The sequence below is a fragment of the Oncorhynchus clarkii genome, chromosome 16 (genome assembly GCF_045791955.1).
Source record: "Oncorhynchus clarkii lewisi isolate Uvic-CL-2024 chromosome 16, UVic_Ocla_1.0, whole genome shotgun sequence".
Lineage (NCBI taxonomy): Eukaryota > Metazoa > Chordata > Actinopteri > Salmoniformes > Salmonidae > Oncorhynchus > Oncorhynchus clarkii.
In genome coordinates this window covers 10,075,146-10,098,630 of record NC_092162.1, presented here as the reverse complement: position 1 = coordinate 10,098,630, position 23,485 = coordinate 10,075,146, and the positions used below count along the sequence as shown (strand labels likewise).

At 42.6% G+C, this 23,485-nt stretch overlaps 1 protein-coding gene across 3 annotated transcripts in view; it reads left to right on the top strand.

Annotated features, from left to right (window-relative positions):
* Positions 1-4,603: 4,603 nt before the first annotated feature.
* The window catches only part of LOC139367443 (carbonic anhydrase-related protein 10), a 316,705-nt gene continuing 297,823 nt past the window's right edge, over positions 4,604-23,485 (top strand). Inside the window, exons 1-2 of one of the 3 annotated variants that reach the window (XM_071105650.1) lie at positions 4,604-4,934; positions 5,538-6,020. In XM_071105650.1, coding sequence (XP_070961751.1) covers positions 5,960-6,020 — 61 coding nt within the window. In that variant the 5' untranslated portion in view covers positions 4,604-4,934; positions 5,538-5,959. Of the gene's footprint in view, positions 4,935-5,433; positions 6,021-23,485 lie in introns of those variants that run through there. The other 2 variants (XM_071105649.1, XM_071105648.1) reach the window with 2 other exon arrangements.

Genomic DNA, 23,485 nt, shown 5'->3' with positions numbered 1-23,485 from the left:
TACGTGCCAGTCCGCAATTTGTACGAAATGCTTGTTGTGAGCAGAGATGGGCAGCATTTCTGTTCTATGTATTTGAAAAATGTATTTGAATTACTTCTGAGTTTTCAGTCATTTGAATTACACTGGGCTGAACTACACTCCAACATATAGTATTTTGTAACAAGATACTTTTGAGAGCTGACATTTTTTGTAATTTCAAAATACAAAATATTTTTTTATACAATTTATTTTATAATGTTGGTTCATAATTTTGTCACCACCTTTCACCCTGCATTAGTATTAGACGTCTGGTGGCACTATGGTGTGACAAGAGTGTTCACTAAATTAACTAAATGTACAGTAAACTGTATGTAAAAATGAACAATTGCAAAGCATGCTGAGTAGTACTCTAATGCACTTGACCCCAGAACAATGGCAATGGCAACACACTGTGCTTTGCAGTTAATTTTCACCCACATTTACATGTTGGGGATTTAGCAGACACTCTTATCCAGAGTGACTTACAGTCAATGCATTCAACTAAGGTAGATAAACAACATATCAGAGTCATAGCAAGTGAAACGTAAATATTACTGAGAATGTTGTTGCTGTTCGGGCTGGCTAATTGCAAATGTATTTCTGTACTTTAAAATACAAAGTACATGTATTTACGCAACATGTAAAGTGTTGGTCCCATGTTTCTGGAGCTGAAATAAAGATCCCATGCACAAAAAGCTTATTTCTCTTAAATTTGTGCACAAATTTGTTTGTATCCCTGTTAGTGAGCATTTCCCCTTTGCCAAGATAATCCATCCACCTTACAGGTGTGGCATATCAAGAAGCTGATTAAACAGCATGATCATGTCACAGGTGTACCTTGTGCTGGGGACAATTAAAGGCCACTCTAAAATGTGTAGTTTTTCAGACAACACAATGCCACAGACGTCTCAAGTTTTGAGAGAGTGATGACTTGCTGACTGCAGAAATATCCACCAGAGCTGTTGCCAGATAATTTAATGTCCATTTCTCTACCATAAGCCGCTTCCAACATCGTTTTAGAAAATGTGGCTATACATCCAACCGGCCTCACAACCGCAGACCACGTGTAACCACACCAGCCCAGGACCTTCACATCAGAACAGCACCGTTTTTGTTTAATTTAACGTAACAGTAGGTTTTCTCTTACTGAACGCAGCCCAGCATCCAATTCTTGCCATCTGCCACCAGTCAAGTTGTTTTTACACAGTGGAATTATGCAACAGATGTAAGGCTTTTCTTGATTGGCAGGTATACAGTACCAGTTAAAAGTTTGGACACACCTACTTGATCTTCTTGATCTTCAACTTCCCTTTGTTGTTGCTTTAAAGTAGATTCCCCTCTCTCTTTCTCTCTGATTAAATGACTTGCATTGCTGCTTTTCAATTTCATCTGTTTTTACTTCAAACACATTTAAAGCAGATCAAGTAGACTAAAAGTAAATCAATTTAAATATCATAGCAGCTATTTTCTCTCAGCAATCATCGAGATGGCAATAGGCTAGAAGACCGAGAGACACTAGGAAGACGGCAAATGTCAAGTATATTTTTTTCATCATATTCAAAATTTGCATCAAAATAAATGGCTTACGGTGCCTAAAGTAGTGAAAGAACAAAATCTAAGTGAAAAACGATGATGTTTAGGACAGTGAATCTGCTGTATGAATCCAAAGGAGGAACAGGCAGAATTGTACAGCTGAATACACCCACATCAACAAAGGATTCAGTGTCGGTATATTTCAAAATATATTTTTCTCATTAAAAAAATTTCAGAAAACCAATCTAGGATGGGGTCTATGGAATTACTCCATTATTTTCTATCTATATTTACCTCGGCAAGTCAGTTAAGAACAAACACTTATTTTCAATGATGGCCTAGGAACAGTGTGCTAACTGCCTTGTTCAGGGGCAGAACAACAGATTTTTACTTTGTCAGCTCGGGGATTTGATCCTGCAACCTCTTCACAAGTCCAACGCTCTAACCACTAGGCTACCTGCCTTCCCTTCATATTTGCAAAATGGTATTGCAGATCTACAGCCTATATTCAAATGATGCGGACATGTTTTCTTAACAACATCACTGTGAAATGCTTTTATTATTTTTTTTAATAATAGTGCCTGCTGCCCTGGTAAGGGCAGGGGTGAGGTGTCCATGTAATGAATGCAATAATGTATGAGGACAACAATAATTAATGGCATAGACACAGGTAGCAATGTTATTGCTACTCTCTCTCTCTCTCTCTCTCTTTCTCTCTCTCTCTCTCTTTCTCAAGTCAACACAACTCAAATTGCTTCATTGGCATGACGTAACAATGTACATCATGCCAAAGAGTACTTTGAAAATTAAGTGATTAATTTACAATATTATACGAAATTAAAATAATAATAATAATCAAAATTGTAAACGGGACAATCGGTAACAATAATCTAGGGTAAGAATAACCATACACATGGACAAAAACAATGGCACAGAGGACATGTGCAGGTTGGTTGGTCTGTCAGACACTGTCCCTCACCTTATAGCAGGCATCTCTCTCTGTCTCTCTCGCTATCAATTCAATTCAATAGAAAAGGTTTGATTGGCACACAGCAAATTAGCCAGAGTTACCTAGTGTTGATTTTTCAGTGTAACATTTCTACTGTTGATTAATGAGTTACATTAACTCTGTAAGAGTAAAAATAACTGTCAGCGGTGTACAAGAACCCCAGTGTTGGTGTTAATAAGGGTTGAGTTGGATTGTGTCAGTTTTACTCTGTGGAGCGTATAAGCGCCCGTATACTAGGTTGGGTTTGCTCCTAGAAGAACTTGGCTAGGCGAAGCCAATGCCTGTGCCTCACATACTCCCTTAAAAGACCTTTGAATGAAAAACAAGAAAAAGGTTTGTCCCTCTTGAGACGCCATAGCAACAATATAGCCAGTATACACGTCCTTAAATTTGTCAGAATTAATCTAATATCAATCAAAATAATCTGTAATTAATTTAGACGTTTTTTGCCAAAGAGGTCTTAGTTGTGTAATTTTACATCTAACTAGGATGTTTATTTTTTTATTTTTTATTTGTTTATTTTTTTTACCCCTTTTTCTCCCCAATTTCGTGGTATCCATCTTGTCTCATTGCTACAACTCCCGTACGGGCTCGGGAGAGACGAAGGTTGAATGTCATGCATCCTCCGATACACAACCCAGCCAGCCGTACTGCTTAACACAGCATCCAACCCGGAAGCCAGCCGCACCAATGTGTCGGAGGCTACACCGTGCAGACATGAGACAAGGAGATCCCTACCAACCAATCCCTCCCTAACCCGGACGACGCTAGGCCAATTGTGCGTCGCCCCACGGATCTCCCGGTCGCGGCCGGTTACGACAGAGCCTGGACGCGAACCCAGGGACTTTGATGGCACAGCTGGCGCTGCATTACAGCATTACCACTGCGCCACCCGGGAGGCCTAACTAGGATGTTTGATACAGTATAACTGTTTTGACTGGTAAGCAGGTTATAAACACTCCCATCAAAACCATGCCCATCGCTATATCAAATTTCCCAGCAAGCTCTGCTGTAGGTAGATTTTTTTAGGAATTGTTTTAATATCTGTTTTTTTTTTTGCATTGATTGATTGATTAATCTTATGCTACACAAGTATAAATAACATATTTTTCTAAACTAATTCAATCATTTAGTCATTTGCCCATCACTGAATACAAATTCCAACTGTTGGATATCCTAACCCTGACTGGATTCCAAGCCAGTGTAATGTGACTAGCAGGCATGATGTGGCATGTAAACCAGGAGTTTCAGGCAGCTGTGTAAGGGTAAAGCTAGGCCTTCAAAGTAAGGCCTTATGATATATTTAATGTATTGTCATAAAGATTTGAATGATAACATTCAGCTAGGAACTCACTTGGTGAAGGCCATAGGACTGAGCATGAATAAATTCAACAACCATGTCTCAGTCACTAACATATACAGCCATGGTTTGTAACTCTACAAGTCACGCAAAATGGGGATACCTAGTCAGTTGTACAACTGAATGCATTCAATTGAAATGTGCTAACCCAACCCCTCTGAATCAGCGAGGTGTGGGGGGCTGACTTAATAGACATCCACATCATCGGTGCCCAGGGAACAGTGGGTTAAATGCCTTGTTCAGGGGAAGAGCAACAGATTTTTACCTTGTCAGCTCAGGGATTCGATCCAGCAACCTTTCGGTTACTGGCCCAACACTCCTCACCAGACTACACTGGGAAATACACAAATTAGGCTTTAACCATACAGTGTTAAAACAACAGCCCAAAATTAGTTACTGTAACACTATAGGTGTTAATTTCCTAACACTGAGAAAGTGCAACAGTGTAAGTACTAAGCAAAGTGTTCATTTAACACTGAAAAGTGTGGATGCGTATAGACCGTGTTGATTCAACACTGAATCATTTGCTATGCATTGAAAGGGTTACCACATACATTGCCAAAACAAACATTTAGAAATGTATCAAATCAATAATGATAGACATCTCTCTCTCTCTCTCTCTCTCTCTCTCTCTCTCTCTCTCTCTCTCAAGCCAGCTCCTCCCCTTACCATGAGGGCTGGGTACCACAGTCTCTCGTCTACCTGTGCCCGCGTGAGTATGTTTATGGAGCACCGCACGTGCCCGCGCATAATTTTCTGACGGCACTAATCTGGAAGCTCTCTCCTTGGGCTCGTGGCATCGCCTGGTGCCCGCGTGCCAGAAGACTACTGTCCCAATTTTTCAACTCAGGATAAGACAGTTAAGTCTATATCGACGATTATACTAACTTTTAAATGGTGTGTGAAAGTTATAGCATATCGACGTTTTTGGGGACTCGGTGGCATCAGTCGGTTGCTTCGTTTTACATTAGGATAACCGTATTTTGATCTAGTCAATTTTTTTTCTCGAGAACGGTAAGTAGCCTTCACTCTAGGTTTCTCTGTATTGAATGTAGGCTACGTTTAGCCTGCTGTTATTTTTTTCCAAAGCTACAGTGCAGCCTGTGCATGTGAACTGCGTCAGTGTGTTGTTTGACAGGATGTGTGAGTGGGCACGGAGCTGCGCTGATAAAGGGGTGGGGGGGGGGGGGACAGAGTTGATTTGCCTCAGTGTGCTCATGGCTCAAGCTTCATCGTATTACATGGGTGGATGTGTGAAGTATTAGTGATTATATTGATGAAGATGTTATCAGACATTCTAATAGATGATAAGGGGTTCCTAAAGTTTTCATGAAATGTGGTGTGTAGCAGCGGTGTGTGCGCGTGAGATGCGCGACAGCGCGGAACGTACTGTAGGCCTATCCTACCGCTGAACAGTGAATAGGAGCGAAGTACGCCCCCTTGCCGGTGAACGCCCAGTCCGGATGCGGTCCCCTGCTCTCCTGTCTATCACTCTGTCAACGCCAGTTAAAACACCCCGACGGAGTTTTGCCATTCATAGTCATAGAGTAAAGCAGAGGTTTTTAAACTAGGTTATTCCTTTGAACTCTAACTCAGTTTAACTGTCCCTCTTTCCAGGATAACGAGGAGGAAGACACTTCGACCATGGTTGTGTTTACACAGAATGACTGAAACTATATTTCCAAAGAGCAACCGATGCGAGGGACGACGCGAGGGACGAGTACATTTATGGATGGTCTTGGTAGGGCACATTGGAACTCCATTACTGTGTGAATAGCCTACAATTGACTTTTGCTTCCAGGACTCTACCTTTCGTTCTACCTTTGGGTCTGGAGTTTGTGGTTCTGTCTCTCTGGGATTGTAGTTTTGAGGGAGAGTGTGGTGTCATGTCTTGGATATAGACCTTGCTATGAGTCTGGCGTGGAAAGTACCTCGTGGAAGGTGTGCAGCGGGCTACAGACTGGAAGGACTCGACATCGGCAACTGATAGGCTACCCCCGTTTTTACCGAGCGTAATGCACCTGGCATGAAGACAGAGAATGGATATTATTTGGGAACTATTTGTTATTCTTCACGCCAATTTCATCATCTGTGTATCAGGTAAGTTTTCAGTCATTGATATTGGTGGGTCCGGTGTGAGACGGACAAAAGGGCAGGTGCATGAGAACGCAGGGAGGAAAATTGATAACGAAGTTGTAAAATGTTGCAGAAAACGTTGAAATGAATGAAAACCTTGTAATGAATGATGTACGCCGTGGATAGTCGGTTCAGTTGATAGGCCAATTGATATAGAATTAATTGATCGGAAACATTTGAGAACGAAGACATTTACAGATCAGAATCTGCCTGAAAACTCGGATTTCACTTAGTTGTGGATGTCACTGGGAACAGATACAATAGGGTCGCCTATAAGATTGTACCCCAAAATATGTTTTTGCTGTATTTCATTATGTTCAGTATTGAATTATGCAAGTGTTATCAACTGATATCAATTATGTCAACTGAACGAATGATTACACGAGGAGAGAGGTCGCGTGAGAATGATGTCGTTGAATGGGAAACAATTAATCAATATTATAATTTATTCTACAGATTTCTTTAATAGGTTTAGACTTGGAGCTGAAGTTTTCAAAAAAAAAATTGTCAGGCGAAATCGAGGTTTATTTCGTTAAATTGTGAATGCAAAGTTTGAGGAAAATATCCTCGGAACAGTATTACCACTACTGAACTCGTATGACGAGACAGTTATCCTGTGCTACACGTGCATGAATAACCACGGTACTGATACGGGTTTCAGTGGAGTGGGCTAAATGGGAACGCATGCACTGGTCATGGCGCGATGGCTGTTCCAGAACTATTAGCCTACAGCTGTTAGACTGTTCATGTGAGTGGATAGGTGCTGCGTAGTAAATAGGAACAGTATTGACTTATCTTTATTATGTCAGGCTTGGAGCTAAAATATCAAATTAGTTCGAGTTCCATCGAAAGGGTTAATACTTGTGCCCGTCGGTGAGAGCTGTTTGGGTTGACGCGCCGCTGGGCTGTACCATCATGCGTACCCCCGTTGACTATTAAGTCAAATGCATTAGCTAGATCCATCATCAATGCAATGCAAGTCCACATGCCAACAATTTCTTATACCACCTTTGGAGACGAATGTAATATTGTTTGCAGGGAATCTTTGCGTACAGTAGAGGCATATAGACTAGACTACCCGCCGGCTCTCATATCAAACTCCGATGATACTCGTAAAACCTAATATTGAAGCAGGTACCCGTTAAGGGCTGAGTGCTGTACTTGAGAGGCATGTGCCCAATCATTCCCTGTGACGACCAGGGATGTGCGCAAAACCTCCCTCCTTCCCCTCCTCTCTGAGCGCATGTATTACGCACGACTGTCGTTTGGAATTTCCACATCTCCCCTCGAGCGTGACTGCAAATTATGATTATAGGCTAGTTATAAACGACAACTCACTCACGTCCCTCCCCTCCTTCCCCTTCCCCTTCCCCTCCCCTTTATCTGTTTCCCCAATTTTTTTTAGGAGGGATGTGTGCAATAATTTGCTGTTCCTCTTGGGTCCGTAGTGAATGGACGTTATTACATTACACACGTTATTACAGACTTGCCAGTGTTGCTTTATGTATCAAATTCTAAAATATGTAGACTAGCTGCCAAACTTTATGCACATGTAATCCCTCCCCCTCTTTCGCACAGGCCTGCTATTTCCATGGTAACTCAAGTTTGATACCAGCGGGAATGTGGTTGAGGAGAGTAGCCTACAGAATATTGTAGACTGGAAAGGTTATCTTTAAACATGCCCAGACTGCTCTTTTCCGCAAAAGGTCATTGAAGACACACCATGATGATCAGTTTAAAGACATGCTCTTGGACCTTGGCAACAAGTATTTTTTAAAACCTCCCGCTTTGGGCTGGATGTGTCCATGTGTAGTTCATACATGCATAATATATTAGCATAATTACTGTTTCACCTCAATTAGCCATGAAATTCCTAGTTTAAAAGCAACTGTTTTTGCCCGAGAGTACTACTTTCAGAACTACTGCTTAAAAGCATACAAAATTACCAGAGAATGTAATCAATTATGTAAAAGGTTAAAGGTTTGAAAAAGTACAGTATTACATGGCTTAGTCTCCTAAAATGAAACTATAGGCACAACATAACGTAGTGCGTTAAAATCATCTGTCCTCGGCTTGCAACACTCACTACTGGATTCCATACTGCCTCAGGAAGCAACTTCATCAAAACAACTGTTCTTCAGGAGCTTCATGAAATGGGTTTCCGTGGCTGAGCTGCCGCACACAAGCCTAAGATCACCATGAGCAATGCCAAGCATCACTCTGGACTGATGAATCACGCTTCACCATCTGGCAGTCCGACGGACAAATCTTGGTTTGGCGGATGCCAGGAGAATGCTACCTGCCCGAATGCATAGTGCCAACTGTAAAGTTCGGTGGAGGAGGAATAATGGTTTGGGGCTGTTTTCCATGGTTCGGACTAGGTTCCTTAGTTTCAGTGAAGGGAAATCTTAATGCTACAGCATACAATGACATTCTAGACGATTCTGTGCTTCCAACGTTTTGGTAACAGTCTGCGGAAGGCCCTTTCCTGTTTTTCCATGACAATGGCCTCGTGCACACAACGAGGTCCATACATACATGGTTTGTTGAGATCGGTGGGAAGAACTTGACTGGCCTGCACAGACCCTGACCTCAAACCCATCAAACACCTTTTGGATGAATTGGAACGCAGACTGCAAGCCAGAATCAGTGCCCGACCTCACTAATTCTCTTGAGGCTGATTTGAAGCAAGTCCCTGCAGCAATGCAGTAATGTTCCAACGTTTAGTGGAAAGGCTTTCCAGAAGAGGGCTGTTATAGGCTGTTATAGTAGCAAAGGGGGGACCAACTCCATATTAATTACCACGATTTTGGAATGAGATGTTCAACTAGTAGGTGTCCACATACTGTCCACATCTCTCTCTCTCTCTCGTGCTCTCTCTTGTGCTCTCTCTCTCTCTCTCTCTCTCTCTCTCTCGTGCTCTCTCTCTCTCTCTCTCTCTCTCTCTCTCTCTCTCTCTCTCTCTCTCTCTCTCTCTCTCTCTCGTGCTCTCTCTCTCTCTCTCCCTCATTCTCGGGAGATGTAGGGATTTGGAGCTGGTTTGACTGAAGCATCACCTCCAAATATTGCACAGGTTCTGGAATCAAACTGTTCTCCGCTCTTCTAATTCCCCCAGCCCCATCCATTCTTCCCTAAAAGAACTAGGCTCATATTGGCAGTTATTAGTCTCAAGGATGTTGTAAAAGGTTCCTCTATTATTCAATCCCCTATATAACAGACTGGGTCATGAACCCGGGTTGCTCACTCGACTCAAGGTTGCATTAGCCCACTGAGTTAAAGCCATTTTCGCTGTGAGGTCTCATGCAAGCTTACTCGTTACATGATCAGAGTTTCCTGAAGCACATCTGTTACACACTAACGTTTAACACGATCCACGCTTCCACTTGACGGAACTCCGAGTGTGAATGATGCCATTTCCAATGCAACTGTTGTCTTCTTTGTTTTCCTGCCCGTCTGAGTTTTACAGACACCAGATACAGTCCATCCATCATCAGTAGGCCTATAGCCTCTAACAGAGGGGGATAAACACACCCTTGGGTCAATTCAGTGATCCAAGACATCCTCTGAATATAATACATACGTCAAAACATGTTAGATGGGTCACTGGCTTACTGTAGAACATCTCTCTCCCCTGAGTCTGGATTGGAAGAGAATAGAGCATTACCCATGTGCACATGTATTAATCCAGTAATTACATGGGGTCAAAGCAGACAATTATATGTGTTTGAAAACTCAGTAATCTTGGTAGTTATGTCCGTGTGTAAGTAGAAATGTCCAACTTGGGCCGTCTAATTATTCCAGTCTCCCAATTGGTTTGTTTATTAACCCGTCTCCCCTGCAACCCTGCTTACTTGAATAATGTGCTCTTGGCCAATGTACCTTGTAGATTGCTTGAAGCTCTAAATGGGAAAATGACAGACAATTGCTGACCACACAACCTGCATATTCACTATGTAGTTGCGTGGGGCAATGGGTCTGACAAACACAAAAGACTTCTAAAACAATCCATCTCTCTAAACCGAATCATTTCCATGTTCCATAAGATTACAGTCTATATAACTTCAACATATAAATACTATTTTATACCATCCCCCTGTACAGCAGTAGTAACTGCCTATCATACTCATATCCACGCTCCCCATGGTTGGAGAGGATAGAGAGGAACAGTTTAAACCCATTCACTTCAATTAAAACCCATTCACTTCAATTAGTTACTGACTGAGAACTGTGATATTAATGACAGTTGAATGCTGCTGTTTACTCTTCCGGCTAAAGAGCGTCTCTCATTCGTTTAGAGGAGAGGCATTTACTCTACCATTAAAAATCAGAGCAGGCAGCATTCATGCATTCTCCAGCACAGCGGCTAAAACGGCACTAATTCACCGGCTTTAATTCATAAGTTCAACATGGGACCCCTTCACTTTCATGTTGGAGGCTCATTTGGGTGACTGCAGGAGGCCTAAATCTCTCTCACTCGCTCTATCGTTTCCTCCCACCCCCCCCCCCCCCTCTCTCTGAAGTAGGCACCTTTGTGAAAGGTATTTCTAATATTTGTATTAATTTGCATGATTTTATTTATGTCTGTAGCCTGGTAGAATTTATTTAAGTGTTGATAAAGCGTTTAAGCAAGGTTTTAATTTGTATTTTATGTCCCTGAAGCAATACTCTGTGTATTGCTTTAGTTTTTTTTCTCCAAAGTGAGATCATAAAGTAATAACTGCGCTTGCTGCTTATTTATTGTGCTGTGTTTGTTCTTCACTTCGTCGGAAAACAAATCTGTTTGTTTCTCACAGTTTCCCGATATCCGTACAAACCTATTCTATGAATATTACAGTGTTCTAGATGAATGTATGAATGTATCCATATATATATCATTCCAACTGTCAACTATTTTCAACTTCAACCACCTTAACCTTCTCAAACATAGACCAAAGAGAAAAGACTACGAGACAATAAAGAGTTTTTTTTTGAATGAATACCCTTTTAACACACAGACTGGTTTCCCTCTGAGAGAACACAGGAACTGGAGTATCCCTGTGTATCCAGTCATATGGGACTGAAGCGTCTCCGTGCTGCTGAGGTCTGCAGTCAACCTGTCCTCCCTGACTGTGTGTCTCAAACCAACATCCCCACTCCTGTCCCTAACCGCCTCTGCCTGTCTGGACCGCATGGCCACTGTGTGAGTGTGTGAGTGTGTGAGTGAGAGAGAGAGAGAGAGAGAGAGAGAGAGAGAGAGAGAGAGAGAGAGAGAGAGAGAGAGAGAGAGAGAGAGAGAGAGAGAGAGAGAGAGAGAGAGAGAGAGAGAGAGAGAGAGAGAGAGAGAGAGAGAGAGAGAGAGAGAGAGAGAGAGAGAGAGAGTTTTTTTTGGCATGGTGTGTGTGTGTGCCACTCAGATCACCCTCTCTGTCAAGTCTATCAGCCTGTCAGAATGACACGACCTCCACACAGCTGTAATTTACTAGAGGGAGCTGTTTGTTTGTGTATGTGACTGGAGCAGAGCGTGGTTTAACTGCCAAAACAGCACAGGGCCTCACCATGGTACCACATTGCAGGGTAGCATGAGTAATGCGCAAGCACATAAGCAAGCACTGATAGCCACCGTATAATAATTGCACACACACACACACACACACACACACACACACACACACACACACACACACACACACACACACACACACACACACACACACACACCCTGACTCATTGACTCACTCCACACAGTGTCCCAATTCGCCTCCACAGCCCTGTCAGGAACGCAAACTCTCCAGTCACTAATCTGATAATCCTGTGCAGATGTGTGTCCAGTAATGGGGATATAACGCAGGGTGTACTTTACTGTCTGTGTGGGAGTGTGTGAGAGAGACAGTGCCAGACAGTATTCAGCCTACTATAGTATCCTCTTTCAGTATCCTGATGCAGTTGTTTTTGTTTACCCTTCTTCCGTGATAATTGGTGATCATGCCTGTAACACAAATACACAATTTGCACACTATGCAGTCTCTTGACACAACCAGGTGTGCGCTGGCACTAAGTATTATACCACAATAATATAGGAAAGAGGAGCCAACTGCAGAATGCAACAGAATACTTATTATTGCTCCCATCTGTCACATGCAATTATGATATCTTTTTCATAATGATGTACCAAATACTCCAATCTACAGAATAAACCAAAAGACCACTTCAACTACAATAACATTCTGAGTAACAGGTTACAGATTTGTTTCTCTTCTTGCTATGACATTGATATGTTGTTGTTTATCTACCTTAGTTGAATGCACTGACTGTCAGACACTTTGGATAAGAGTATAACTGTATTGTACTCTACTGTACTATACTCTACTTTTCTTTATAGTACTGTGTACTGTAATTTACTGTACTCTGCTGTGCTTTCCTGTACTGTAACTGTGCTGTCCAAACTTGTGAAACATAGATGTCTATGATTGGTTAATAAAGGCTGGTCCGGACTGCACAAAAAAATATATATGAAAAAATGAATGCCATCGTAAAATGCTTAGTGGGAAGCACCTTGACTATAGAACATCCCACAAATCTAAAAGCAGGATCAGTGGAATTCTGGGGCTAGTATAGGGAGATTCCACTATATTGTTTAGGCTACCAGTCATGATGTTTCACGGTCGTGGCTGCCATCCCATTTTTGACACTTTTTATGGCCACTGAATCTCACATATGTACCGTCCTTTGTTTCAGAATAGCAAAGCAGGTAGTACCTATGTGTAGAAAAACACAGTTTGAGTTTTCTCTTCAGATCCACTTTTGGATCCAGGTAGACCCATTAAGAAGTGTAATCCAGGTAGACCCATTAAGAAGTGTAATCTGGGTAGACCCACTAAGAAGTGTAATCCGGGTAGACCCATTAAAAAGTGTCATCCAGGTAGACCCAATAAGAAGTGCAATCCAGGTAGACCCATTAAGAAATGCAATCCAGGTAGACCCATTAAGAAGTGCAATCCAGGTAGACCCGTTAAGAAGTGTAATCCAGGTAGACCCATTAAGAAGTGCATTCCAGGTAAACCCATTAAAAAGTGTAATCCAGGTAGACCCATTAAGACGTATAATGCAGGTAGACCAATTAAGAGGTGTAATAATCCAGGTAGACCCATTAAGAGGTGTAATCCAGATAGACCCATTAAGAAGTGTAATCCAGGTAGACCCATTAAGAAGTGCAATCCAGGTAGACCCATTAAGAAGTGCAATCCAGGTAGACCCATTAAGAAGTGCAATCAGGTAGACCCATTAAAAAGTGTAATCCAGGTAGACCCATTAAGAAGTGCAATCCAGGTAGACCAATTAAGAAGTGTAGATGTTCTGAATCTTGCCACTGGACTAGAAGTACCACCTTTGTGGTTTTCAAACGCAATTGTTAGCTATCTCAATTGCTAATGGATGGAAGGACACTAGCCTTTCAAAACTCTTTTTAAAGTGAATCCTTTCTTTGCTAAGTGATGAAAAACAATAGAAATAAAATGTTTCTTTAATTTCTCTGTTAAAAACAGCAACACTTTTCAAGACAGAGAGAGAGACGGAGTTGATCTATTTATCTCCTAGAACCCTCAAACTCAACTCAGGACCTCGAAGCCAGTTCCACTGCATTTTCTTTAATTCTTCCCCTTTAATCAGGGACTGATTTAGACCAGGGACACCAGGTGTGTGCAATTAATTATCAGGTAGAACAGGAAACCAGCAAGCTCTGGACCTCGTAGAGTAAGAGTTGAGTACCCCTGCCCTAGAGCTTTCTCTTCGGCGATACCGTATATTGATATGAACCCAATTTTTCATGTCGTCGGCCCTGTTTTTTAAACCGGCGACCCAGTGGTTTCTGGCCAGCCTCTTTATCCCGACTCGCTAATCTATAAGCTACCTGGCAAAACACTCCTGGCCCGCTATCTATGCTATAGCAAAGCACCCAATTCCCAGCTAGCCCATCGTATAGAGAACAACCTGTCTGTGGAGGCAGCCAAATAAGATTGAGAAAGATTGAGGAGTGTTAGGAAGTCTCCCACGCGTAGCACATTGCTTGCTGCATTTTGGTATAGGAAATCAAATGCAGATGCTTTGGCTTGATTGAGAGTGTCCTCGAGGGGATGGGCCCCTGACACACACACACAGCTGGGGCCATTATAGGGCCCCACAAACAGAAGCGGTGTGAGTGATAATTGTCTCATAAGTCAATAAGCACAGCTGTCGAAAAGGTCAAGTTTCATTTATGGACAGACGCGTGTCGCTACTGTCTCACTCAGCTTACCCCCTATCTATCTATCTCTCTCTCTCTCTCTCTCTCTCTCTCTCTCTCTCTCTCTCTGTCATTGTATATATATATTTATATATATATAAATATCCTCCTCTATCCTTCCCACCCCCCTCTCTCTCGCACACACACTCTCTCTCTCTCTCTCTCTCTCTCTCTCTCTCTCTGTCTCTCTTTATCTTTCTCTGTTTCTTTCTGCATGGCTGAGCAGGTGGATTGCCACGGTGTCGTGCTGAATATTAATGGCAGAGTTATATGAAAAGTGTTTATTTACAGAGCCTCTTTGCATTTATAGGGGGTTGACAGGGACAGGCCAGGCTAGGCCGGGGTAGGCCGAGAGCACAGGGACAGGCCAGGGTAGGCCCGGGGAAGGCTAGGCCAGGATAGGCCGGAGTAGGCCGGACTCACAGTGACAGGCCAGGCTGGGGTAGGAGGGAGGGACAGGCTAGGCCAGGGTAGGCCGGACTCACAGGGACAAGCCAGGCTGGGGTAGGAAGGAGGGACAGGCTAGGCCGGGGTAGGCCGGACTCACAGGGACAAGCCAGGCTGGGGTAGGCCGGAGGGACAGGCTGTGTTCGGGTTAGGCCGGACTCACAGGGACAGGCCAGGCTGGGGTAGGAAGGAGGGACAGGCTAGGCCAGGGTAGGCCGGACTCACAGGGACAAGCCAGGCTGGGGTAGGCCGGACTCACAGGGACAGGCTGGGCTGGGGTAGGCCGGAGGGACAGGCTAGGCCGGGGTAGGCCGGACTCACAGGGACAAGCCAGGCTGGGGTAGGCCGGACTCACAGGGACAGGCTGGGTTCGGGGTAGGCCGGAGGGACAGGCTAGGCCGGGGTAGGCCGGACTCACAGGGACAGGCTGGGCCGGGGTAGGCTGGACTCACAGGGACAAGCTAGGGCTGGGCAATATGGGCAAAATATCATATCATGGTATTTTGAAAATGTTTGACGGTATGACTGTATTTGATGTTTTTTATTAATAAAAGTTCCTCATTTGCTTCATGAGTAGTGTGTTACCCTACGGTGGCAACACATATATTCCAAATGATTTCAGTGCGTCTTTCTCCATTCTGATTGTTTTATACTGTTAAATTCAACTTCAACCTAAAATAATTTCCTGCATTTCCATCAATTTCTGCATTTCCTGCACTCATTTGAGATCATTTCCAAACTGCCACGATATGTGTAAAAATAGTAGGCCTTATTTTTTACCAAATGTTGCAATTTTGATTTAAATCAAAACACTTGAGTGAACTTTTGAAATCATGGAAATATAATGTTTATTATAATTCTATAGCTGGAATATAAATAATAGTGGGCACTTTGAATACAGTGTTGTTTGGCATGGCAACGAATGAAAATGCCATGGACAAGTTATTGTGACAGGGTAGGAACCAAAGTGATGTTCAGTATTTCATAGGGGGCCCTATAATCTTTGGCTACATTAAATCTTTATTCATATAGCCAACATATTCCTGCTTCCTCTTTGATTTAGAAGATGCTGTTGCAAAAACAACATGCTGATTTAAGCCTCCACCCTTACTGGTATCAGGCTGTATTAGCTAGCTACATTTGCTCAGACTCAGTACTTTTATTAGCTAGCCAGCTAACTAGCGATTAGCATTAGTGGCTAACAGGATTTAGCTTAATTTGCTAAGAAAATACAAACTAGCTGTTTGCAGATGTAAGAAACACAAACTAATATTGTAATTATATAACTCATGTGGTTTTATATTAAGATCAAATTGGAAGCAACATCGTTGTCACATTGTTGCATGTGCTGCATTGACCATGCAGACTGAACTAAAGTGTCTCGTGGTCAAGCAACAACAAATGCGCTCCTTGAGTAACAGGGTGGGACAAGGTCTGTGTGGAAGTGGCATGGAGAGAGAGAGAGAGCGGAGAGGGATGACTCAAGGAGTGGAGTAAACTAGAAAAATGGAAGTTACACACGGCGTATCACATTTAACAAACCAAACATTCAAATACCGTTCTAGAAGTTAAAGTAAAATCCCAAACCGGTCTGTGCATATATACCGGTATATAGTAAAATACGATACACCACCCAGCCATAGGACAAGCCAGGCTGGGGTAGGCCGGACACACAGGGTTCTTGAGTATGAGAGAATAGTTGGTTTTGTGTGTCAGCACTAGCAATCCCCCGCTCTAGAAGTCATCATACTGCTGGGACTGCAGGTTTGTGTCCTGGATTCCTGTTAAGTAGCAGTTAGCTGCTAGCCATCATGAAAGCAGAGCAGGCTAATGCTAGCAGTGCTAGCTAACCAGTGTTTTATCCATGGCTGGGCACAAATGCATCAGGTGTGAGAGGTTTTGCATACAGTCACAAGATGAATATAAGCAGGAATTTGGAAAATGGACAGGGATTTGTCTGCCCTAAATGCAACACCATCAAGCAGCTTAGGGATGAGATGCTCCTGCTTTCTAAGTAGACCTAGTGACTAGTGACGTGCCTTTCATTAATTTGATGACTGTTGTTTATCAATTAATGACCAACTATGATTAATTGTTACCAGATTAAATTAATCAATTAACTCATTAGTAATTTGGGGCACCATGGAAGAAGTTGTTTAACGAGTTACCATCTCCCAAATTAAAGTTATATATCGATAACAGACACTTATTAATCATTACCTCATATCAGTCTCATTGTTTAAGTCGCAAACATCTTGAATCTGCACAAACACCGAGTCGTACTGATCATTCTGTATGACACAAATTGATTTGATTATTTATTTACTAACAAACTAAATGATAACACAGGATACACACACACACACACACACACACACACACACACACACACACACACACACACACACACACACACACACACACACACACACACACACACACACACACACACACACTCACTCACTCCCTGGTGGTACACACACACACGGTATAGGTAATTGGTTAGAAACGTAATACGATGAAAACAGGTCCCTAGCGGACTAACACAATATGACACTTGTTACAAAGGAAGGAGAGTTAAAGAGAGAGAGAGGAAGTGAAAGAGAAAAAGACACTTGGATATATTTGGGAACTACGCTCACAGTAATCCTAATACCTTGCCCCGAACTGGCGCTCTTATGGGTAAGAAGTAATGCATGTATTTACAGTTGAAGTCGGATGTTTACATACACTTAGGTTGTAGTCATTAAAACCTGTTTTTCAACCACTCCACAAATGTCTTGGTAACAAACTATAGTTTTGGCAAGTTGGTTAGGTCATCTACTTTGTGCATGACTCAAGTCATTTTTCCAACAATTGTTTACAGACAGATTATTCCACTTACAATTCACTGTATCACAATTCCAGTGGGTCAGAAGTTTACATACACTAAGTTGACTGTGCCTTTAAACAGCTTGGAAAATTCCAGAAAATGATGTCATGGCTTTAGAAGCATCTGATAGGCTAATTGACATAATTTGAGTCAATTGTAGGTGTACCTGTGGATGTATTTCAAGGCCTACCTTCAAACTCAGTGCCTCTTTGCTTGACATCATGGGGAAATCAGCCAAGACCTCAGAAAAAAAATTGTAGACCTCCACAAGTCTGGTTCATCCTTAGGAGCAATTTCCAAAGGCCTGAAGGTTCCACGTTAATCTGTACAAACAACAGTATGCAAGTATAAACACCATGGGACCACGCAGCCGTCATACCGCTCAGGAAGGAGACGCGTTCTGTCTGCTAGAGATTTAGGTACTTTGGTGCGAAAAGTGCATATCAATCCCAAAGGACCTTGTGAAGATGCTGGAGGAAACAGAAGAAGCCACTGCTCCAAAACCGTCATAAAAAACTCCACTTGGGGACAAAGATGGCACTTTTTGGAGAAATGTCCTCTGGTCTGATGAAACAAAAATAGAACTGTTTGGCCATAATGACCATTGTTATGTTTGGAGGAAAAAAGGGGAGGCTTGCAAGCCGAAGAACACCATCCCAACCGTGAAGCACGGGGGTGGCAGCATCATATTGTGTGGGTACTTTGCTGCAGGAGGGGCTGGTGCACTTCACAAAATAGATGGCATCATGAGGCAGGAAAATGATTTGGATATGTAGGCAACATCTCAAGGCATCAGTCATGAAGTTAAAGCTTGGTCGCAAATGGGTCTTCCAAATGGACAATGACCCAAAGCATACTTCCAAAGTTGTGGCAAAATGGCTTAAGGAAATCGAAGTCAAGGTATTGGAGTGACCATCACAAAGCCCTGACCTCAATCCTATAGAAAATTTGTGGGCAGACATGAAAAAGTGTGTGCGTGCAAGGAGGCCTACAAACCTGAGCTCTGTCCGGAGGAATGGGCCAGAATTCACCCAACCTATTGTGGGAAGCTTGTGGAAGGCTACCCGAAACGTTTGACCCAAGTTAAACAATTTAAAGGCAATGCTACCAAATACTAATTGAGTGTATGTAAACATCTGACCCACATGGAATGTGATGAAAGAAATACAAGCTGAAATGAATCATTCTCTCTAGTATTATTCTCACATTTCACAGTCTTAAAATAAAGTGGTAATCCTAATTGACCTAATACCTGGAATTTTCACTAGGATTAAATGTCAGGTATTGGGAAAAACTGAGTTTATATATATTTGGCCAAGGTGTATGTAAACTTCCGACTTCAACTGTACATTTTGAAGGTCTTGGTGGTGTATCTCTGTTGCACCCAGGACTTCATGAAAAGGGTTCCGCTTTGTGAAAAGAGTCCTACTGGGCCTTCTCCTTAGTTCGTACGTGTAAGGCTCTGATTGTCCACAAGAGGTCACAATGTCCTTCGCCTTAGTTGTCTGTGTTTACTTTCACTCGTTCTGGAAGAGTGGTCTTCTGAGTTGTGATGAGAGCAGTGTGGTCGACGATGATATGAAGAGAATAACCGGATGATGCTACTTAAATTCACTTTCTTAGATACAGTACTTAGAAGAGCTTCTCAACCGTAACATTGATTGTTAGAAAGGCTACTTTGTCTTCTTCAACTCGTGTTGATTTCCAGGGTCGTGATCGATGGAGACCTAGGTGCAGCTTGAATCCTTCTCGTCTGATATGTTAATTCTGAACTCAGTCTTTCATACACTTGGGTAAAAAGTGGCGTTTCCGTCATACTGACACGCTCTCTGAGCTCCCTCGGGCGTGGCTAGTTACGTGGCAAAACATCCAAAACTTTAATCTCGTTGGAAAACTAAAATCACATTCCTATATTAACAAAAGTATTCTCTTCATCCTCAATATTTCCTACACAGCGTAAAGGATGTAAACCTGATATACACAGTATGAAAGCTCTTCAAGTTACAATATTATATCACTTTTATACCATTTTTAATGACATCACAAAATAAGACATTAATGTCCTATAGACCATCCCTCATCATTCCCCACATTCGGATGTTGAAATATATTGTTCCAGTGTTCACTTTTGGACCTATAACAAAGGAATTCCATTCACCAATACTAGAGACCAAAAGGAGTCATCTGCTGCCTAAAATGTACAACTGATGTGAGGTGTCATAAAACCCCCACACCAATCCCTCCTCCCCTCTGCGGGTGTGAGGGCTCTGTAGATGCTGATACATTGTAACCTGATCTGTGGATCCTCACAGGAGGGTCACTTGCTGTAACCCAGGAAAACCCGAATCTCAGTTTTAAATTCCTCATGTAAGCAAAGATGCCGATGAGTTGGGCGGCGTTGATCTGTCCAAATCCAATGGACAGATATTAAGCTCAACTCCACGGCCCATGGGAGACTGGACATTCGCAAGGCGGAGGAGATCGGTGAGGCGGTCTGGCCACCCTTCATCTATCTGTGAAGATTCTATCCAGCTATCAAACAGCTTTGCCCCACTTGAGACAGGCCTACCGGCCCTGGGAGTCAGCATGGTTCCTGGTTTTATACAAACAGACGGCAGCCGGCCAGTGGCACCCTCCCCCACTGCCACCGCAGTTCACGACCACCATCATTGTGGGCAGCTCGATGGTGAGAGACTGTGTCTGATCCACTGTCACCCAGGAGCCCATGTCCATGACATCAACTTTCTCCTGCCAACAGTTCTGGCCAACTACTCCGATACTGACACCAACGTCACTCATGTTTTAGAGAGTGTTTTAACAACCTTTTTTTAAACACCCTCGCTAGCACATGGAGGAGAATAAGGATCTCTGGCCCCCTCCCATGCTAACGAAGGGGTGCGGAACTTTTCAGCCGACTCTTTGCACGGAACGAGCACCTGAATAAACTTTGCAACGACGGGAATGTCTCTTTTTGTGACAACTTTGATTTGCTGTGGGAGCAACCAGTACTTTTGAAAAGAGATGGGATTCATCCTAACTACAGGGGATCCAGGATTATTTCCAGCAACATCGCAAACTGTTTTAGAAACTGACAGACAGGTTCTGGTAGTGCTCCAGTTCTCCCTGTCAGAATAAGCAACAGAGGACTTGAAAACCTTATCAACTCCTGTAGAAATGGTACTATGGTTATTGTGAGTAACCTAATGTATGTTCCTTTAACTCCACCTTCTAGTGAGTTTATACAAACTGTTATCGCCTACCATTAGGATAGATTGGAGAATGTCAGAAAACGTGGTTGTAACATTAGTCATTTGGTTGTTATTCCATTGGTTACCTCGCAGCACATGTCCCATGGGCAGAGTGGCCCACACTCATTGAATATGGCGCTTTTAAATGTTAGAGCTATCACAAGTAAAATATTCTTGTGATTGACCTCAATTCCTGAGTGCAAAGTTGATTTTATGTTTCTCACTGAAACATGGCTGTCATCATACTTTAGTGCTGCTCTTATTGAAGCCTCCCCTCTGGACTACAGCTTTTCATGCTCTATCAGAAAATGGAAAAAGGGTGGGGTGACAGACTCTATTTTTACCAATGCTCTCAACTGTAAGAGTATTTAATTTGGCGACTTTTGGTCTTTTGAGCATCATGCTATACTGTTCAAATGTCATCCACCAGTGCTGGCCACCAAAGCACTGTCCCAGTTTCATTACTGATTTATCTGAACTATTTTCTAGTGTACTTGATAACTATGTTACAATTATTGTGTTGGGCGATTTTAATATTCATGTTGACAAAGAGACTGACTCCAAGACCATTGAATGTATTAATCTTTTGAGATCTATGGACTTCATCCAACATGTTACTGGGCCCACCCATAACCGTGGCCATACTCTAGGGCTGGTTATTACCAAGGGGCTTTCTACTAGGCCCACCCATAACTGCGGCCGTACTCTGGACCTGGTTATTACCAAGGGGCTTTCTATTGATATATCCTCTATTGTTGATGTTGCTTTATCTGATCAACACTGTGTTTTTTTTACTATCTTGTTGCTCATAGCACAGGGTAATACTGAACACATTATTAAGAAACACTATCTTACCTCTGAAGTTGCTACAGATTTTATTGAGTGTATGAACAACACTCCACCATCTATTCGGCCTTCCTCTTGTGAGGATTTAGTTGATAACTTTAATAGCAAATGAGAGGCGACCATTGATGCCATAGCTCCAATAAAGTTGAAAAAGGACACATCCAAATGGAGAGCCCATTGGATGAGTGGGGAAACTAATCAATTAAAGAGAAATTGCAGAAAGGCAGAGCAGAAGTGGAGAAAGTCAAAGTTGCAGGTCCATTATGATATTCTGAGAGAGCAACTTGGCATATATAACAAAGCAATTACAAATGCCAGACGGGCTCATTTCTCTAACTTGATCACTATTAATCAGAGGAGTGCTCTTCTCGACCATTGATGGCCTGATAAATCCTTCCCCTGCAAACCTATCTGAACTTTTATCCACATCTAAATGTAATGAGTTTGCAGCATATTTCAGAGATAATATAACCAACATTAGGCTGGGTATCAGTCAATCAAGACCTGATGAGAAGTTTGATGATACACTATACATACAAAAGTATGTGAACACCCCTTCAAATTGGTGGATTCTGCTATTTCAGCCACACCCATTGCTGACAGGTGTAGAAAATTTAGCATACAGCCATGCAGTCTCCATAGACAAATATTAGCAGTAGAATGGCACTGTCATAGGATGCCACCTTTCCAACAAGCCAGTTTGTTATTGTGAAGTGGAAACGTCTAGGAGCAACAATGGCTCAGCCACAAAGTGGTGGGCCACACAAGCTCACAGAATGGGTTCACCGAGTGCTGAAGAGCGAAGCGGTGTGGAAGAGTCCGCACAGAGTCCTGACCTCAACCCCATCGAACAACTTTGGGATGAATTGGAAAGCTGACTTCGAGCCAGGCCTAATCGCCCAACCTCATTAATGCTCTTGTGGCTGAATGGAAGCAAGTCCCTGCAGTAATGTTCCAACATCTTGTGGTAAGACTTCCCAGAAGAGTGGAGGCTGTTATAGCAGCAAAAGGGGGATTAACTCCATATTAATGCCCATGATTTTGGATTGAGATGTTCGACGAGCTGGTGTCCACATACTTGTGTATAAGTAGTGTATGTTCCCTAGCCTACCACGCAAAGGCAGTATGGATTTATTTTCCCTGGTTGACACAGACATGCTCATGAAGTGATATCACGACTTTAGCCTTCTACCTGCCTTTTCGATCCCATCCCCACCACCTTCTTCAAAAAAAGTGTTTAATTGCATATCTGAAGAAGTGCAAGGTATTGTTAATCACTCCCTGTTCACAGGCACTTTCCCCACTGCACTAAACACTGCTATGGTGAAACCCCTTCTGAAGAAAAGGAATCTAGATTCTTCAGCAATTTTTCGGCCAATCTTGAACCTTTCATTCTTAAGCAAAATTCTGGAGTAATTGGTGTTCAAACAGAAACATTATTTTTTAGTACCAACTGCATTTTTGAAAAATTACAATCTGGTTTTCGTGCCCACCACAGCACAGAGACAGCCTTAGTTAACGAGCTAAATTATCTTAGAGCCAACACAGATGCCAAACAGCTCTCTGTCCTTGTACTCTTAGATTTAAGTGCTGCATTCGACACTGTTGATCATGATGTCCTTCTGGACACACTGGAGAGGTTGGTTGGCCTCTCCGGGTCCAGTTCTATATTGGTTTAGGACCTATTTAACTGGTTGAGAGTTGTTTGTCACCCTTGGTGAACATAAGTCAGAGAAAATCACATCACGCGGTGTTCCAC